Raw genomic sequence first — 21,140 nt, 5'->3', positions numbered from 1 at the left:
TTTATTATGAGAACACAACGTTTCGGAGTTAATGCTTACTCCTTCATCACCACAATAAAGAAGTTGATGTAAATAAAAATCTTCATTCTTATCATCTTTTTACATTCAGTTATATACTGCTGTTAGAAATAATACCTGTTTCTACGTCCATAGTCTCCAAACTGTGTTATGCGGAATACCTTCACCTAACAACGATGTCAATAAAAGCATAATAGAGTCCCTGCACCAAAACATTTTTAAGTCTAAACGATTTGATAAGTTATTATAAACAAATATATGTAAACACTTAATACAGTGTAACTGCAAGCTTAAGGTTCATAAGCACATACAACGCACATGCATGATTTATTTGTCGTTTTGTGTAATCAGTTTGGGTGTGTTTTGTTTTGATAACATATGTACCGATTAGATATTGACATAAGCAAAGTTCAGCTCGATCACCAAACCAGATTATTTTAGAATGAAAATATGTTTAAACCATATCCATCTCATAATACCCGCGGTTTTGTTTAGTAGATTTAAGTCATATTCTAATCTTCAAATTTTTATTTCACTTCACGAAATATATGTCAAACATGTTCTGCATTATAAATCTTCACTGAAGACACTTTACCGTGAATTTGTGGGTATATTTACTTATAATATATGACACGCGCCATTTATACCTGAGATAGATCGGCCATTCTATGTATCCTGGGTCAAGCAATGTCACAAGAGTTTGCTGTGCACTTATAACCAGCGATAAATGGCATATATTTCTAAATAAATCTAATATTTAATCACGGAATAGTATTTACAGGCTAATGGCGAGCGTTAGAGCCATAGGTCGTCACGCTTGCTGTCAGTTTAAAATTAACTTTTGCGGCCGTGCCACCCTCTGCACTTGTTTGTACAATCGGGGATTAAGTCGATCAGTAATGTCAACACTTTGATCGATGACATTTATGACGTCATCCGTTATGCTCAGTTCTTACTTCACACTTTATATACCTGAAGATCGAAAAAAACTTGACACGATATCTAGACACAAAGAAAACACCACACTTCCTGTCTGCTTAAGTTAGATGAATGACTAAATACTTATATGTCTGTTTGTGTACTTGAGAAAGGGCTGCTATATAGGTTTAGTTCGTCTTGGAGTCCCACCTAGTCCCAGTGGCACGTCAGCGGTATTGACTTGTGAATCATTGGTGTGGTGGTTTTTGATATATCGGAATTAGTACAACTCGGTACGTATTTCCCTGTTAATATGTGGGTGTATGTATATGTGTGTGTGTGTGTGTGTGTGTGTGTGTGTGTGTGTGTGTGTGTGTGTGTGTGTGTGTAATATACTTTTAGCATGTACTGTATCAAGTTCACCATTCCATATATAACTGTTTTAGTGTCTCGTACGTCAATGTATGATTGAATGTCACGTTTTACTGAATCAATAATGGTGTACAGAATCTACACAACTAATTACATTTCTGTCTGCCTGGCTGACGAGAAGAACTAACAGCAAAACCACATGAAATGTGACTAAGTTTGTGAATGTATTTGTCAGGGGGACACGGAGGGAGTTGGGAATAATTTGACATCCGATGTTATGAAATGTACTTTGATACACGAATTCCTCCTTCTTTATCCTTTCTGTGTCTATGCACTACACACTTTTAGTCATAACAAACAATTAAGAGGAAGCTTTCGTCGAAGCTATCGCCCGTCTGTGCAAATACCAGGAATATTTGCAAGATTGTTGGTGCGGCGACAAACAGCACTCAGTCACCATCATATTTAATACATACCCTATTACTGGCCTCGAAAAACCTTAAAATCATTATCATTGTGCATGATTACCACCGTCATTATCATTACCATTATCATCGTCATCATCTTGCAGTACGTCACCTTTTCTTGACAACTGTATATGAATCTATACCGAAACGGTGCATCGTGATATAATAAAGAAGATGTCATACATAAAATATCCTACCATAGTTACATAATTACAATATTATTGGACTTTGTAGCTTAGTTCTGAAGCCCTTCAAAATTCATTTGACTACAGACATTCGAATACGTGTCATGGTGTTAACAAATATGACTCTCTTATGTAAAGTTCTATTTCAGACTTCCACTTCCGGTCACAACAATGGAGGATGAGGAGGGGGATTTAAGAAACGTGCAACTGGTTTTTCCTCAAAATGGCAATATCGAAAACTATACCCTGGAAGATTTGTGCGACAAGAAAGCAATATATGTAGGAGAAGCAGTTGAAAGTGCAATAATTGTCACGTGCCCCAACGAAAATCAGAAAGAAGCGTGGAAACGACGCATAACACAGCTCGCCGGCCACTGCTGTTTTGGGCAGATCAATAACAGCCCTAACAAAAAGACAACAGCTGTGAAATCAAATAATGGCAATGATTCATTTGTAACATGTTCAGTTTCTGCCACATACAACACAGCGATTTTTAACAGGCAGCCACTATCGGCACAACCGACCAGCTCTTTGGTGAGTAGTATTTCGCCCCGTTTTCTGCCTGTTTAGTATGATTATGATTATTACTACGAAATTTGGTTTTCTTTCTGACATCGCTACCCAGGGTAAGCAGTTTTCTCTGCTTACCTTATGGTCAGTCTGAGTGACAGAGAGTATATTAGTTAATTTCGACCATCTTAAGTTTCACAGACTTCATTTAGTTTTAATAACAATAAGGGGTAAGACTTCATGAGTTCATCTGATTTCCCCCCTAAATTTTAACCATGAGAGAAATTTTCTTTGAGTGGCATTTTTAGAAGTTGGACATGTTTTTCAGTGTGTCCTGATACAAGTACAGAAATATGTTAAAAGTCATCCTTATCAAATGAGTACTATGTATTCAGTCGATATGATTTGACTAGAATCAGATTTAAGAGGGGATACAAGTGGAAGTCTTTCTGTTATTTCAGTTCATCGTGGTGGCACATGTCATTGATGCTTGTGCTGTTGATAACTGGATTATCATGTTCAGATTCAATTATTGACAGACGATCACTATGTAGCTGAAATATAGGTGATAAAGAAAAAAAAGCAATGAATAAATCCATCATATTTATGGGAAAACAAACAACAATGCAAACAGTATCCTATAGTTGCAGATATTGCACATGTAGCTTGATTTACAAGAGAAAATATATTTTGAAAATATACTCATAGCAACACATAAGGGAACACATTAATTGAAAGTACACATGTTCTTTCATCTATATCCAGAATTTGACCAACAGTGCAATACATGCATTGTGAAGAAACCTGGAAAAGAATAAAGAAACTTTTGTACTTTCATGTGTTCCCTTATTTGTTACATGGGAATATTAATTATTATTAATATATTATAATCATGGTATTAATCATGCGAATCATTGTTTCTTCACCAATTATTTCAGATTGTTAAGCCATATTTCTTCAATGACAACACTTTCATCCTCCCTCTACAAACAGTCCTGAACAATCTCTCCACTCCGTGCAATGACCAGAAGGTTTTGTTCAGTGTCACAGTCTGGCTGTGTGCATCACCCGCAAAGCCGACACCAGATCAGGAAGCAAAGAAAGACTTCCAGCTTAACAGTTTTGTCAATTTGAAGAGTAAAACGGTACAGGAGAAAACAGGTTGGTTAAAACACAATCATTTTCGATCCAGAGTCAATTCTAAAGTATGCTGCAGCTATCACTGCCTGTGGTATTGAGTGGGAGTGAGGTTTGTCTCTGTGTTAAGACTGCTTTGTGGAAGGGCCCTTGACCTCTGGTGGTGTGTGGTGCTGTGCAGCTCAGGTCACAAATCATTTGGCATGGAGAGTCCTTGGATGGGTGACTGTCTTTGGCCGCTTGACTCCTGAATGTTCTTGATTGAATTTGGTGTATTATTCAAAGGGAAATATGCAAAATAGCGTGTACCCATGTCAAACATGATAGTAATCAATACTCTTGCATGTTGAATTTGACACTTATGTACTCACTGGTTATTGTCACAATATATTTAGATTGCCGTAATGGTCAAAACATAGAAAAAAATGTATTTTGTTATTGTTTGGGTTCCACCATCCTTGGTATTTCCAGGACTCCAGGGTATACATTCTGGTTAATCTCCACTATTCCCTGGATGCATCTATGGCTTGATAATTTTATTACTTGCCTTTGCTGGCTTTTTTACCAAGTAGGTACCTACGCAGGGAAGTTGAGCGTACCAGTCACAAGACTCCTTTTATTCAGTCAGATGTCTATGCTGGAAACTTGCGCATACTTTCTTATTATGGCTACTTGGCTACACAAGTAGTGAGTTTAGTTTTATGTTGCACTCAGCAATATTCCAGCTATAAATAACCCAGCGGTCTGTAAATAATCAAGTCTGGACCAGAAAATCCAGTGATCAACAGCATGAACATCGATCTGTGCGACTGGGAACCAATGACGTGTCAACCAAGTCAGCGAGCCTCACCACCTGATCCTGTTAGTCACCTCTTGCTGAGTTGCCTTTTACTGTTTACAGCAAGCATGGGTTGTTGAGAACTTATCTACCATGGGCTTTTACGGGTTGCAGAGGTACTGTGAAAGGAGGAGTTCTTGTATATTTTTTTAAAAGTTTTGGACCTGTCAATTTGTCTGAATGATTTCCCCAAAATCTGAGCCGCACTGTGAACAAACCTTTGCAGCTGTGACTGGAAAGGAAGGTAATGAAATTATCGGTCTGAAGCATACGTCTGGTAAATGTTCTGATAAATCTCCACTATACCCTGGAGATACCAAGGATCATGTTCCATGGGCATGCTCGAGACTTTTGTGGGTTTAGCTCCTGATATTACCTGACTTGGCTGGGCTTCCCAGCACCATCTTTCTCTCACTCTGTCTCTCTCACTCCCTTTCTCTCTCACTCCCTTTCTCTCTCACTCCCTTTCTCTCTCACTCACTCACTCACTCACTCACTCAGATCTGTGTTATATTTACAGTGAGCAAGGAGCTGACAGTCATCAATCCGCCAGTCCTTGGTATGAAGCATGTTCCGGCCGGGGGTAGTCAGCTGCTCCTTCTACAGGGTAAGTCACAGTTTTACCTTCATTCACTAAACAAGAGTCCCTAGGGATTTAAGTTGGTTTGTTTTCCTACCCATACTCCACAATATTCCAGCTATATGGTTTCATTGTGTAAATAATCGAGTCTGGATCAAGCAATTCAGTGATCAGGAGCATGAGCTTCGATCTGTGTAAGAATCTTTGATATGACATTCAACCCATTTTGCCCACTTACACTATGTAATAATCTCACATGACATTCAACCCATTTTGCCCACTTACACTATGTAATAATCTCACATGACATTCAACCCATTTTGCCTACTTACATTATGTCATGATCTCGCATGACATTCAACCCATTTTGCCTGCTTACATTTTGTCATGATCTCGCATGACATTCAACCGATTTTGCCTACTTACACTGTGTAATAATCTCATATGACATGCATCCGATTTTGCCTACTTACACTATGTAATAATCTCACATGACATTCAACCCATTTTGCCTACTTACATTATGTCATGATCTCGCATGACATTCAACCCATTTTGCCTGCTTACATTTTGTCATGATCTCGCATGACATTCAACCGATTTTGCCTACTTACACTGTGTAATAATCTCATATGACATGCATCCGATTTTGCCTACTTACACTATGTAATAATTTCACGTGACATTCAACCCATTTTGCCTACTTACACTGTGTAATATTCTGGCATGACATTCAACCCATTTTGCCAACTAACACTATGTAATAATCCCACATGACATTCAACCTATTTTGCCAACTTACACTATGTAATACTCTTGCATGGCATTCAACCCATTTTGCCAACTTATACTATGTAATACTCTTGCATGACATTCAACCTATTTTGCCCACCTAAACTATGTAATCATGTTGTATGTGACTTTCAAGCCCTTTTGCCTACACACATACCTCTCTTTCTTGATAATCTCCAGGGTATACCTTCAGATAAATCTCGACGAGTACCCCGGATACATCTACGGCAATTTTATTACCTCCCTTCGCTGGCTCAGCATTCTCACAGTAGCCAGTGAAATGAGCTGTTACAACTGAGCTTCAGTGTCAACAAAACCATGTAGGTTTGCTCAGATTTAGGGAGAAAAATCATACAGACAGGTCTGAAACCATAAAAAAATATATGCAAGAACCCATTCTACTTCCTAGTACTCCGCCACAAACAATTGTGTGGCCAAGTTCAGCTGGTTAGATAAAAGTAGAAGAAGTGAGTGATACTAGGAGCCTTGTGATTGGCATGCTCAACTTCAAGCATAGACACCTGATTGTATAAAATGCCAGCAAAGGGAGGTAACAAAATTAGTGGGCTGAGCTGTACAAGCATCCAGGGTACTAGTGGAGATTTACTGGAATGTACAAATGGAGATTATCGAGGATGAGACCCTTCTATGGTTAATCCTGTTATGGGCATTATCTTTAAGGAAACCTGGACGTTTACTGATTTTGGTTTCAGTCAACAACACGACAGGGAAATCCCTCCTTATCCACGACTGCAGCATCCTCCCTAACAAGAAGGAAGATAAACCTGAGGCCACCGACTCTGACTCCACTGATAATGAAAAGTATTCATCTCTTACATTGTATATAATATACTCTGTAGTCTATGGTTTTATTTTGAACCAGTGACATGCTGATGTCAACATCACTAATTCATTGTTTGATGTTTAACCAGCAACACCTCACCCAGCAATATTCCAGCTCTATGGCTTTGGTCTCTGAATAATTGAGTTTAGACCAGCTACGAGTAAGACAGTAATCAACAGTATGATCATTGATAAACCAATTGGGATACAGCATGTGAAAACCAAGGCAGTCTCATCTTGTGATGAGCATGGGCTAGGCTTACAAGAACCTAATCAGGCACCTAATCTTCACAGTTAGGTTTCTTGGTAAACATAGATACATCAGCGACCTCATTGCCAGGTTTGGATTCAGTTAGAAGTCACTTTTGTTATCGTAGATTGTCATGTGGTGAGTGGTCCTGTGCGTAGTGCTCAGGTCACAAATCTGTTGAAATTAAGCACCGTCAAGCTAGGACAGTCCTTGAATGGGTGGCTGTGTTTGGCAGTTTGGCTCCTGAGAGTTTCTAGGACGTCGGTCCTGCGATTGAGTTTGTTAAAAAATTGCCTCTTTTCAATAAGCAGAAAATGGATACCTGTGAGATAAAAGTCATGTGACGCCTAACAGGCAGCTTGGGTTATCCAGGGTAATAATGATGATCAGTTTGTTAGCGCTTTGAACATACTTTGTTGCATGGAGATATGTGCATCATAACACTTCACATTATTATTATTATTATTATTATTATTATTATTATTATTATTATTATTATTATTATTATTATTATTATTATTATTTTGTCAGCTAATATTTTTCAACAAATTTTCATTTCTGTACCTACATATATTGTTTAAGAAAATAAGGTTGCCTGTTTTATAAAATAAAAGAAATAAAACAAGACACAGTTGTTTCGATGGTTGGGGGAGATTCATCATCTCATTTAATAGGGAGGTGAGGTGGTCATGGTGTTTGCTTGTCATACTAAAGATCCGAGTTCAAGTCCCCTCATGGGTAGAATGTGAAGCCCATGTCGTGGGTGCTCCGCACATTGCTGGAATATTGCTTAGAACAGCCATGAATGACACTCATTCACTTCTCATTTCAGCCCCTTTTCCCGGGAAAGTGGGTGTGGTCTGATCTCCCCACTGTCGTCAGACTCAGTCTCCTTCCCCGTCACTTTGCTGAGTCAGGAGAAACTGTCCCTAGCATATACATTGTCAACTGATGACCTCGATGCAGAGGTCATGGAGCAGGTGAGTGGAGGTCAGGATAAGCTTACCTTGCATATATGCTCTCAACTGATGACCTTGACACTGAGGTAATGGAACAAATAAGTGGAGGTCACACTTCAGATGAAATATCTTTTGTACGGAAAGTACTCTGTAGAATGAGATTGAAATATTATATCCAATTTTCATGTCACATGAAGCTTGTCCTAAAAATTCTTCAGAGCCATCAATTTTTTATAAAATGAGCAATGACGAAGGGGGTGACAGTCATGGCAACTCATTTGAATGTTTTGGTGGGAGAGGGTTCAAGGGAGACTTTAGCCTGTTGGTCAAAGCGTTTGCTTGTCATGCCAAGCATGACATGGCATGGGTTTGATTTCCTAATTGGTTACAATGTATGAAGCCTATTTCTGGTGTCTCATACTATGATGTTGCTGCAAAATTGTTGAAAAGGACGTAAAGCTAAACTCACTTTCTGATGTGTATAACAAGGTTGAAAGTGAAGTACACAATTGATCTTTCAGTTTATGTTTCAGGAACTTACCTTGAAAGGGTTTCTGAAGTGGAGTCACAAAGATGTGATTGGTGAAAAACCCGAAATAATAACTGTGTTCAAGTAAGTCACTTCATTTGTCATGTCAATATAACTGTGCAGATGTTTTAGGATGACGCATTACAGAGGCTAATAGTAATAATGATGAATGTTTGTCTTTCTGATATTTGTTCTGATATTTGTCTTTCTGAGGACAGGTATGGTAGGTCCAGTTTTTACCAAAGCAGCAGATTAATTAGTAATGGAATCTATTATTACGGACAGAGTTTGACTTTAGAATTTTGTGTTTAGTTCAAAATATGTCTGAAAGCCTGACAGAGGTTTTCATGTGGAGTTTTCTTCTACTTAAACATCTGAAAATCTTTCAGCAAGTATCAGTCTGTCAGTTAGTATCAGTCTGTCAGCTAGTATCAGTCTGTCAGCTAGTATCAGTGTGTCGGCTAGTATCAGTCTGTCAGCTAGTATCAGTCTGTCAGCTAGTATCAGTGTGTCGGCTAGTATCAGTCTGTCAGCTAGTATCAGTCTGTCGGCTAGTATCAGTGTGTCGGCTAGTATCAGTCTTTCAGCTAGTATCAGTGTGTCAGCTAGTATCAGTGTGTCGGCTAGTATCAGTGTGTCGGCTAGTATCAGTCTGTCAGCTAGTATCAGTGTGTCAGCTAGTATCAGTGTGTCGGCTAGTATCAGTCTGTCAGCTAGTATCAGTCAGTCGGCTAGTATCAGTCTTTCAGCTAGTATCAGTCTGTCAGCTAGTATCAGTGTGTCGGCTAGTATCAGTGTGTCAGCTAGTATCGGTCTGTCAGCTAGTATCAGTGTGTCGGCTAGTATCAGTGTGTCGGCTAGTATCAGTCTGTCAGCTAGTATCAGTCTGTCGGCTAGTATCAGTGTGTTGGCTAGTATCAGTGTGTCAGCTAGTATCAGTCTGTCGGCTAGTATCAGTCTGTCGGCTAGTATCAGTGTGTCAGCTAGTATCAGTCTGTCGGCTAGTATCAGTCTGTCGGCTAGTATCAGTGTGTCGGCTAGTATCAGTGTGTCGGCTAGTATCAGTGTGTCGGTTAGTATCAGTCTGTCGGCTAGTATCAGTGTGTCGGCTAGTATCAGTGTGTCGGCTAGTATCAGTCTTTCAGCTAGTATCAGTGTGTCAGCTAGTATCAGTGTGTCGGCTAGTATCAGTGTGTCGGCTAGTATCAGTCTGTCAGCTAGTATCAGTGTGTCAGCTAGTATCAGTGTGTCGGCTAGTATCAGTCTGTCAGCTAGTATCAGTCAGTCGGCTAGTATCAGTCTTTCAGCTAGTATCAGTCTGTCAGCTAGTATCAGTGTGTCGGCTAGTATCAGTGTGTCAGCTAGTATCGGTCTGTCAGCTAGTATCAGTGTGTCGGCTAGTATCAGTGTGTCGGCTAGTATCAGTCTGTCAGCTAGTATCAGTCTGTCGGTTAGTATCAGTGTGTTGGCTAGTATCAGTGTGTCCGCTAGTATCAGTCTGTCGGCTAGTATCAGTCTGTCGGCTAGTATCAGTGTGTCAGCTAGTATCAGTCTGTCAGCTAGTATCAGTGTGTAGGCTAGTATCAGTCTGTCAGCTAGTATCAGTCTGTCGGCTAGTATCAGTGTGTTGGCTAGTATCAGTGTGTCAGCTAGTATCAGTCTGTCGGCTAGTATCAGTCTGTCGGCTAGTATCAGTCTGTCAGCTAGTATCAGTGTGTCGGCTAGTATCAGTGTGTCGGCTAGTATCAGTGTGTCGGTTAGTATCAGTCTGTCGGCTAGTATCAGTGTGTCGGCTAGTATCAGTGTGTCGGCTAGTATCAGTCTGTCAGCTAGTATCAGTGTGTCAGCTAGTATCAGTCTGTCGGCTAGTATCAGTGTGTCGGCTAGTATCAGTCTGTCAGCTAGTATCAGTCTGTCAGCTAGTATCAGTGTGTCAGCTAGTATCAGTGTGTCAGCTAGTATCAGACGATGTAGCTAAAGATGCTGCTAAAGATGTTGCAAACTTACAACAAACATTCTCATAGACTTTCACTTGAGACTAGAAACATGCACTTTTCACTTATTATGCAAAACTAATGAACTTGGTCACAACCTAGGTACTTAAATTGGATCTGTGAAAAAGAGATTTGGTTAGTCTACCATTTGCACAAGTCAGATCACAGCCATTTTAATATATCAATATTTTGTTTTCTGTAGTTTGCACATCTGACATTTCCATCTGATACTGTTTTGACCAACCTCCTCCTTTGTATCTGTTTGGGTGATGAAAACAGAACAGAAGATAATTCATTTTATTTCATCAACAAATAGCACCATAGTGTCACATAAAGAAAATGTTTCTATACTTTGTGTGTTCGTTTCTCACCAGCCTGCCCAAACTGCGAATACGAAGAGCCCCGTTTACAGTGTCGATAACTGGCAACACCCAGCCCAAGGTTGGGGAAAGGTAGGCTGAAATATTAGACTTGATTTTTCCATGCTGGCATATTCAGAAAACATGAAGATCATTCATGATCTTCAACATTTGTGGTCTTAAATATGTGGTTATTTTGTTAATGTTTTATGAAGTATGGTGTTTTGGGGTAAAGTATGTACAGGATGAAAGGACCAATTTATCAGGTGATTGATGTATCATATCCTTATCTGTACAGTTTGCATGTGCTTAAAACATTTATAATCTTCACTACTGGCAAACTGGATAAGTTGAACACTCACCTGACAATTGAACTGCATTTGCATTTATGAGTGCCGCCCTCTGGCACTTGCCATTGTGAGTGAGGGGCCCCAGGTTGTCTGCCATCAAATGTAGTGCGATGGGTGAAGCTACACAGACCATGTGAGAGTCCTATGAGCAAGGCATGTGCAGCTGTGTGCAGTCAATTACATCATCATGCACTGCACCTGCACTAGCCTACATTTGCATCCTTGTTTGCCAGTAGTTCATTTCCTGAATATTCAGGACTGAATACTCAGTTTGATATATCTCATGCTTAATGTGACCTGTGTCATCACCATTGACTGCTTCAGCTTCACTCTGACATACAACATCGTCAACAGACTCCAGGATTTCCTAAGTATGAAGCTGTACTGGAACGTGGAGACCCAATTGTCAGCCTACAGGGATGTTGGTGAGTTTGTCTCTCAGTCCTCATTCAGAGACTTTAGTGAGTCTGTTTGTACTCACATTCAGGGATGTTGGCGAGTCTCTGTGTCCACATTCAGGTAAGTCAGTATGTCTCTCTTTGTCCACATTCAGGGATGTTGGTGAGTCTCTCTGTGTCCACATTCTGGTATGTTGGTGAGTCTCTCTTTGTCCACATTCTGGTATGTTGGTGGAGTCTCTCTGTGTCCACATTCTGGTATGTTGGGGAGTCTCTCTTTGTCCACATTCTGGTATGTTAGGGAGTCTCTCTTTGTCCACATTCTGGTATGTTGGTAAGTCTGTGTCCACATTAGGGATGCTTGTTAGTCTATGTCCACATTAGGGATGTTAATGAGTCTCTCTGTGTCCACATTCTGGTATGTTGGTAAGTCTGTGTCCACACTCAGGGATGCTTGTTAGTCTATGTCCACATTAGGGTGTTTGTGAATCTCTCTGTGTCCACTTTCTGGTATGTTGGTAAGTCTGTGTCCACACTCGGGGATGCTGGTTAGTCTATGTCCACATTAGGGATGTTAGTGAGTCTCTCTGTGTCCACATTCTGGTATGTTGGTAAGTCTGTGTCCACATTAGGGATGCTTGTTAGTCTATGTCCACATTAGGGATGTTAATGAGTCTCTCTGTGTCCACATTCTGGTATGTTGGTAAGTCTGTGTCCACACTCAGGGATGCTTGTTAGTCTATGTCCACATTAGGGTGTTTGTGAATCTCTCTGTGTTCACTTTCTGGTATGTTGGTAAGTCTGTGTCCACACTCGGGGATGCTTGTTAGTCTATGTCCACATTAGGGATGTTTGTGAGTCTCTCTGTGTCCACATTCTGGTATGTTGGTAAGTCTGTGTCCACACTCAGGGATGCTTGTTAGTCTATGTCCACATTAGGGTGTTTGTGAGTCTCTCTGTGTCCACTTTCTGGTATGTTGGTAAGTCTGTGTCCACACTCGGGGATGCTGGTTAGTCTATGTCCACATTAGGGTGTTTGTGAATCTCTCTGTGTTCACTTTCTGGTATGTTGGTAAGTCTGTGTCCACACTCAGGGATGCTTGTTAGTCTATGTCCACATTAGGGTGTTTGTGAATCTCTCTGTGTCCACATTCTGGTATGTTGGTAAGTCTGTGTCCACACTCAGGGATGCTTGTTAGTCTATGTCCACATTAGGGTGTTTGTGAATCTCTCTGTGTTCACTTTCTGGTATGTTGGTAAGTCTGTGTCCACACTCGGGGATGCTTGTTAGTCTATGTCCACATTAGGGATGTTTGTGAGTCTCTCTGTGTCCACATTCTGGTATGTTGGTAAGTCTGTGTCCACACTCAGGGATGCTTGTTAGTCTATGTCCACATTAGGGTGTTTGTGAGTCTCTCTGTGTCCACTTTCTGGTATGTTGGTAAGTCTGTGTCCACACTCAGGAATGCTTGTTAGTCTATGTCCACATTAGGGTGTTTGTGAATCTCTCTGTGTTCACTTTCTGGTATGTTGGTAAGTCTGTGTCCACACTCGGGGATGCTTGTTAGTCTATGTCCACATTAGGGATGTTTGTGAGTCTCTCTGTGTCCACATTCTGGTATGTTGGTAAGTCTGTGTCCACACTCAGGGATGCTTGTTAGTCTATGTCCACATTAGGGTGTTTGTGAGTCTCTCTGTGTCCACTTTCTGGTATGTTGGTAAGTCTGTGTCCACACTCGGGGATGCTGGTTAGTCTATGTCCACATTAGGGTGTTTGTGAATCTCTCTGTGTTCACTTTCTGGTATGTTGGTAAGTCTGTGTCCACACTCAGGGATGCTTGTTAGTCTATGTCCACATTAGGGTGTTTGTGAATCTCTCTGTGTCCACATTCTGGTATGTTGGTAAGTCTGTGTCCACACTCAGGGATGCTTGTTAGTCTATGTCCACATTAGGGTGTTTGTGAATCTCTCTGTGTTCACTTTCTGGTATGTTGGTAAGTCTGTGTCCACACTCGGGGATGCTTGTTAGTCTATGTCCACATTAGGGATGTTTGTGAGTCTCTCTGTGTCCACATTCTGGTATGTTGGTAAGTCTGTGTCCACACTCAGGGATGCTTGTTAGTCTATGTCCACATTAGGGTGTTTGTGAGTCTCTCTGTGTCCACTTTCTGGTATGTTGGTAAGTCTGTGTCCACACTCAGGAATGCTTGTTAGTCTATGTCCACATTAGGGATGTTTGTGAGTCTCTCTGTGTCCACTTTCTGGTATGTTGGTAAGTCTGTGTCCACACTCAGGAATGCTTGTTAGTCTATGTCCACATTAGGGATGTTTGTGAGTCTCTCTGTGTCCACATTCTGGTATGTTGGTAAGTCTGTGTCCACACTCAGGGATGCTGGTTAGTCTATGTCCACATTAGGGATGTTTGTGAATCTCTCTGTTTCCACATTCTGGTATGTTGGTGAGTCTCTCTGTGTCCACATTCCGGGTTGTTGGTTAGTCTATATCCACATTGAGGGATCTTGATGAGTCAGTCTAAATCTCTTCACCTCATTTCAAGGTGTATGAAGACCAGCAACAGTGTGGACACAATTCCTTCTTTTAGCATAGACATCTCAAGGCTACTGCCACAAGTACAGCTTGTGAAATAGCATCCCTATGTTGGTAACTATACCCAGAGTCATCATACTAATCAACCTCAGTGCTAAGACTGTAAATGTAATGCTGAATTAAGGTCTACCATATATGTTTTTTCTCGTTGCTCAGCAGAGGATGTTCTGCCGAGGAAACACTTGGAAGACTTGAAGAATTCTGTGGTGTGTCACGACCCAGATGTTTATGTGGGGTAAGTCGGTCTTACATGCCTGGCTTGTGGAGTGTTCATACTATTGTCAAGGAACTTTTAATATTAAATTTTATGTGCATGACTGTATTAACAAGAGTCATCATTTGCTATTTTTTTCCAATAACTGACCTGACCCATGAAGATCCTGGTTGGAACTGATCTTCGGTAACCCATGCTTGTAAGAGGCAAGTAACAGGATTGGATGATCAGGCTCATTGGGTTGGTTTACACATGACATCATATCTTACTTGTATGGATTGATGCTCATGCTGTTGATCACTTAATTGTCCAGACTCAGTTATTTACAGATGGCTGTGTGTGGTGAAAAATTCCACTCACTCACTCACTCACTCACTCACTCACTCACTCACTCACTCACTCACTCACTCACTCACTCACTCACTCACTCATTCACTCACTCATGACCTTGACCCATGAGTCAAGGGAATGCTATTCATTGTCCCATGTATCAAAGGAATGCTATTCATTGTTCAACCCTTGGACTTGCCAGTGTCTTATGATTGTATGTCTGACTCAACTGACTCAACTGTAATTGTAATACTAGCCGACACAGCTGCACAGTTAGAAGATCAGCTAATCTTCACTTTAAAAAGTCTCACCTGAATGTCAAGATGACAAATTGACCTGCGAAGATCTTGTTCAGAATTGTCCCCAGGAAACCATACTTGTTAGAGGCGAAAGATGGGTGTGGGGTCAGACTCACTGACATGGTTGAAATATGTCACCGTATCCCACTTGTGTAGACTGATGCTGATGGTGTTGATCACTGTATTCGGTTGTGTACACACTTCTGACATATGGATGGAACAGTGTGGCATCAAAAAGTAAGCAAACAAATTAAGATTCAGCTATTAGCATTTAGTTGCTGACAGAAGGTTTTGGAGATCAACAGATTGTATACTTCTCTGTTTTGTGTTAAATGAGTACGTGACCTATGCTGACCTCTCCAGGGCTTGTCCACGAGGCTGTACCATGCCAGTCAGTGTGTCCTTCCAGTTGCTGAAGACAGGACTTTACGAGGTGAGATGTACGACATACATAGTTGAAATACAAAACTTTGGTCACTGTTGACCTTCTGTATGTACTTACCTAACTGGAAGTGTTAATTAGAGTTACCTCCCTTGATGGACTGTATCACTGGAGAAGTTTTCTGACATGAAAGTTTGTTGAAATTTGGTTGCACCTATCTATTTAATTAGAGTTACCACCCTTGGCTGTTGGATGGAGTTCACCATCAGAGATGTTTGAGACTTGACAGTTTCTAGAAGGCAGGCTTTACCTGTCTATTTAATAAGACCTTTCTCCCTTGCTTCTTGCAGGGACTAAATAACTGCAATATTAGAATGCTTTTGTGACTTGTCAGTTTGCAGGAGACAGGCTGTACCTAGTTAGAGTTATCTCCCTTGGTTGAAGATGGACTTGATAGATTTCATTATTGGAGAGGTTTTGTGACTTGATAGGTACCAGAAGGCTGGTTGTACCTTTAGAGTTACCTCCCCTGGTTGTTGGATGGCCTGGATGGACTCTGTCATTAGACAAGTTTCCTGACTTGACAGTTTCTGGAATGCAGTACTGATCTATATAAGATGAAACTGATTTCACCATTTCTACACTACTTCTGCCTTATTTACTTGGTCAGTGAGAAGGGGTACCTGTCAAAAACTGACATAAATGGTTAACATAGCATGTGGAGTTTAAAATCTTTGTTACTTGAAAGAAGTAAGAAAATGCTAATATATTTCAGTTTGGAGAGATGATGAAAGTGAATCTTCGCTATGCACTCCCAGACTCCCAGAGCACTCTCAAGCAGGACTCAGTCGGCACTCCTGTCTCCATTGACACTCCTTCCACTCTATCTGCGGAGGACCAGCTGGCTGCATCAGAGGAGCTATGGCGGGACCGGAGCGGAAGCACTTCCTCACTCCACACTCCTACAACACACTCCGCAGAGGAGAGACGAAAGACTTTCGCCACCAAGTCCTACTCCTTTGGAGATCTTGGACCCACTCTGTCAACAGATTCAGATGAGGCTCAGAGAATCAAGTAGGTGGTTTGTGTTGTGAGAGGCATGTGTTGAGTTCAATGGCCACTAGTGTGAAATATTTGTGTTTTAGTGAATGCGGGCTTGCTCCTTGATTGTTGAAAGAAAACTTTTGGTTGAGACATTCGCTCGTCATGCCAAAGACATGGATTCGATTCCCCACATGGGTACAACGTGTGAAGCCCATTTCTGGTGTCCCCCTCTGTGATATTGCTGAAATACTGCTGAAACCATACTCACCTCCTTTCTTACTTCCCAAGTCCCCAGGCACTGAGTGTGTGAGTTGATTTTTCACTCCAGTCAGCAGTATTCCAGCTATATATAGAGTGGTCTGTAAGTAATGAGTTTGTCATGCTGGCAGGTAGTGGAGCATGCTGCATGCTTCCCAGGAGTTACCTCAACCGTCAAACGAAGGTTTTTAGGTTTTTGTTTGCGATACATTTCCAGTCAGCAGGTTGAATTGAAGAAGGAGTATAGGGCATGAGTTAGGATAAGTTTATGAATATACAATTTATAGTAAACATTTCCATTTTATTTTTCAGATTTAAAACAATCAAGCGTTCTTCAGCAGTCCCTCCCCCTCGACCTCCTCCTCCACGTCTTTTGACGCAGATTGAAAGAGATGTCACAAATCCAGCAAATTTCCTGAAGAAAAATTTTGAGATCTATGTACCGTGACTTCATGTATCATCAAGTTACTTGGATGTTACATTCCGACACTTCTTTAATTGCATCATCACCACCACCATCACCACCACCACGATCACCGTCACCACCATCACTGTCACCATCATCACCATCATCATCATCATCACCATCACCACCACCACCATCATCATCATCATCATCATCATCATCATCATCATCACCATCATGACTAGGCGGGGTAGCCTAGTGGTTAAAGTGCTTGATCATTATGCCGAAGACCCAGGTTTGATTCCCCACATCAGTACAAAGCATGAAGCCCATTTCTGGTGTCCCCAGCCATGATATTGCTGGAATATTGCTAAAAGTGGTGTAAAACTAAACTCTTTCACCCCCTTGCTCACTCCCTCACTCACTCACCCACCCACCCACCGAGCCACTCTCTCACTCACTCTTCTCATCATCACATGGGATTTGCTGTGTATCTTCATGTAACATCACGAATGTTACTTTCTGATAATTCTTTTCCATCATCATCATCATCATCACCATCACCATCATCACCACCACCATCATCATCACCACCACCATCATCATCACCACCACCATCATCATCATCATCAACATCATCATCAACATCGTCGTCGTCGTCATCATCATCATCATCATGTCGGACTGTCAAACAGAAAACCATTATAAATGGCAAACCAGCATAATACAGAATACGACGGATACAGATAGATCTGGTTTTCAAAGCCCATTTGGAATTGGTTCCTAGGCATTTTGAATTGGGTAAAAAATGCCACAAATCTGACCTAAAATTTGAATCCCAAAGTGATTTACATTTTCATCTTTTCAAAATTAGCAGTTGCCAGTTATTGTGAAGTGACTTTGTCTCTTTCCAAATGGAGATCACTAGACATGTTTTCAAGTACTTGTCAGTATTGTTTAAAGGCTTTAACTTTAAACAAATGTGCAATCAATTTTGTCCTTGTTTTTAGCATAGTTTATGATAAACAATCTCACCATTGTTTATGTGATATTTATTTGAAGATATTGTGATTGGCTGGTTGTGAATATGTGTTGTCAGTATTTTTGCTGAATTATTTATTGTAAAGAAGGTATTTAAGAAAGTATTTAATATATATTCGTCCTTTGTTATGTTTATAGTGATTGAATAATAGTATTATGTCATTTACACATCAGAATGTGGTGTACACCAGGAGCATTTTTGTATCAATGTCTTTTAGTGTTAAAAGGGCTGACTTTATCTATATTGATCATACGCATTGATAATCCATAAGTAAATAGTGATTGATTATTGTTAAATAACAGAGACTATACTTTCAGCAAAAATGCCATAAGTGTCTGAAAGAAATGATTAAATGTATTTCACTTCACTGGTGAGAGGTGACATGATTTTTGATTTCCTGATTCTGTACCTATCCTAGCGCCAAACTGATTGTAACTGTCACATAGATTTATGACAGTCATAGCATGACCATCGCTTTAACGAACAGGACCCTGGTTCTCTAGATTGGTCAGATGTGGGAAAAAGGAAGTCTTTGGCCACTTTTAAGGATTTCTGGTCACAGTTTGAGAATTAAACACAGCACCTTTTAACCCTTCTTTTTAAACTTTTAACAACATCAAGCATATAAGTCAGGTGAAGGTTTGTAAAATGTTACTGATTTTTACAGTATAATAGCTTGCATTATAGTACAGTTGAAATGTAGTACATGTATAGCCAATATGACATCAAACATGAATTCACTCAAACAGCAGCTGAATCTAGAGATAAATAACATAGATGTTGAAAATTTTAGAATAAAATAGCTCATTTTTATTGGATGTTCGAAAAATCAGTTTTTTATTTATTTGCTATTGGAACAAAGACTAGTACGAATCTGAAACTTGTCAATTCCAGTCGGCCATTTCTGGGTCTTGATGTACATCGACACTGGTATTGTTTTATTGTTCTAGTGCTGTTTTAGTGTTGTTCTAGTCTGTAAATGACAGTGTTTGTGTTGGTGATATTCTTGTGATGTAATTCTTGTTTTGAATCTCTTTTACAGCTTGTGCAATATACATTTTGAAAAAAATATGTATTTACAAATGATCATTCCCATTGTCAACTATCCTGTAAAGCTTATAATTTATTTGTGTGAAGTATATTCTTATGGTGTAATTATGTATCTGTAACATGTTTAATGCCATCAAAATCTGAAATTTTCCCCAGTATGGTACACTTTACACAAAGGACAACCGTTTAGGGTACACAGAAAAAAATATAGGTACCCATATACTGTATCCCCAACATAATGGCGAGACCTTTATAATGTGCATTAGGAACTGTCTGTTTATGTTCAGTTTTTCAAATATAGAGTTCAGATATGAGTAATTGTTACTCACTCTTTAAGTGACATTTAGAAGCTGGTGTTATGAAGAGGAACGTTGTATGGATAGTCAACTTCTATACTGCGATGGTGTAGATGCAAACACTGTTATTATGTAAATGCTACACAACATTATGCGCGAGGAGAATATATACATGATTTGTATTTAAGTAAATCCAGTGGAATAGGTTAACGTACAGTATGTTGACATTACTGACGATTGTAATGATAAAAGCTAGAGAGTGGGGACGGGTTATTCTTAAATGGCCTGGATTAGCTGACTGTACATTGCTGGGACGTATACTCCGTTTGGCTCAAAAGCGGACAGATGAATTGCGATCTAACATAAAAACTAATAAACATATAGTCCTCAATGAAATGCTTATCATACTCAAAACATCGGACCTAACCTGTGAGTTTTTATCAGAATTTATGAGGTAAAAATAGAAAGTTGATATTGTCCTCATTTCTCAGTTCAGTGATGTGGTTCAGGATTCATAATGTCATAATGGCGTCTGTAATCTGGTGCAAGAATAAGTTGATGTTGCATTTAGTTGCAAGTTGTAGTTGACAACTCTCAATGCCACTGTAGAAGATGTAAGATTTAACGCCAAAACTATTGTTTTTACAATTAAGGACATTGATATCTAACAAAATTTAACTCAGGATGTTAGAAATTCAATGTATTGGTGTAGATGGTAGGATTTCATGAGATTGATTATGATGCATATGAGGAACTCAAAAACATCATGTTTGATAAATATAGAAATTGTTTTCCAAAACACTGTGATTAACAAAAATAGAAGTTGATATCCAAAACATAATGTTTGACAAAAATAGAAGTTGATATCCAAAACATAATGTTTGACAAAAATAGAAGTTGATATCCAAAACATAATGTTTGACAAAAATAGAAGTTGATGTCCAAAACATAATGTTTGACAAAAAATAGAAGTTGATATCCAAAACATAATGTTTGACAAAAATAGAAGTTGATATCCTAAACATTGTGTTTGACAAAAATAGAAGTTGATATCCTAAACATTGTGTTTCACAAAAGTAGGAGTTGATATCCCAAACATTTTTTACTCAGGTTGTAATCCCCTCAAATGCAGGGAATGTACTAAAGTATAGGGTATGAGTTAATGACTGATTATGCTGAGAAATAATTTGAGTCCAACAATTTACTCTTTTATGGAATACTCCAGTTTTTATATTTCCCATATGTCCAGACACTAGTGGTGAGGAGTCACAGTGTGAAGGAAATAACCTTAAACTGAATCTCCACATTGTTTCAGTATTCTCCATCTTTTTGTCTTTGTGCTTGTGCTTATACTCCCATTTCCCTTTTGCACTTTTGGGCATGGAGGGCCCTGCAAGAAGACACATTTCAAGTTGCCTCCCCTGGCTGTGCAAGTATCTGCTCATTGAGGGTAGGAATCCTAGAATTGATCCAGTTTTAACTCTTTTTCTTTTGGCATCATACCTCTGCTTTAGGGTTTCACCTGTCTTTTATCTGTGCCACTTCATGAATTTATGATAAATATACTCTGCTGGATATCATTCAGAAGAAAGGTGTTTCTGATGTTGGTTATTGCAAATCAAACATTTATTGGTGAGGTGCAACCAAATTTGTTGAGAACAGTAGTACAGTACATCAAGGTTTACAAAAACACCTCCAATATGCATGTATATG

The 21,140-nt window shown here is 39.8% G+C and overlaps 1 protein-coding gene across 1 annotated transcript; it reads left to right on the top strand.

The window, feature by feature from the left end:
- Positions 1-2,121: 2,121 nt before the first annotated feature.
- On the top strand, positions 2,122-20,393 carry LOC137281305 (trafficking protein particle complex subunit 14-like). The gene is made up of 12 exons (XM_067812478.1): positions 2,122-2,494; positions 3,409-3,631; positions 4,966-5,052; positions 6,531-6,639; positions 7,743-7,890; positions 8,403-8,482; positions 10,767-10,844; positions 11,426-11,526; positions 14,263-14,341; positions 15,313-15,382; positions 16,107-16,405; positions 16,946-20,393. The coding sequence occupies exons 1-12, from the start codon at positions 2,132-2,134 to the stop codon at positions 17,079-17,081; spliced, it is 1,773 nt and encodes a 590-aa protein (XP_067668579.1). The 5' UTR covers positions 2,122-2,131; the 3' UTR covers positions 17,082-20,393.
- The last annotated feature ends 747 nt before the right edge of the window (positions 20,394-21,140 follow it).

This window comes from Haliotis asinina, chromosome 4 (genome assembly GCF_037392515.1).
Source record: "Haliotis asinina isolate JCU_RB_2024 chromosome 4, JCU_Hal_asi_v2, whole genome shotgun sequence".
NCBI classification, from domain to species: domain Eukaryota; kingdom Metazoa; phylum Mollusca; class Gastropoda; order Lepetellida; family Haliotidae; genus Haliotis; species Haliotis asinina.
Note: the sequence above shows the minus strand (reverse complement) of the source record. Positions and strands in the feature narration are given on the sequence as shown.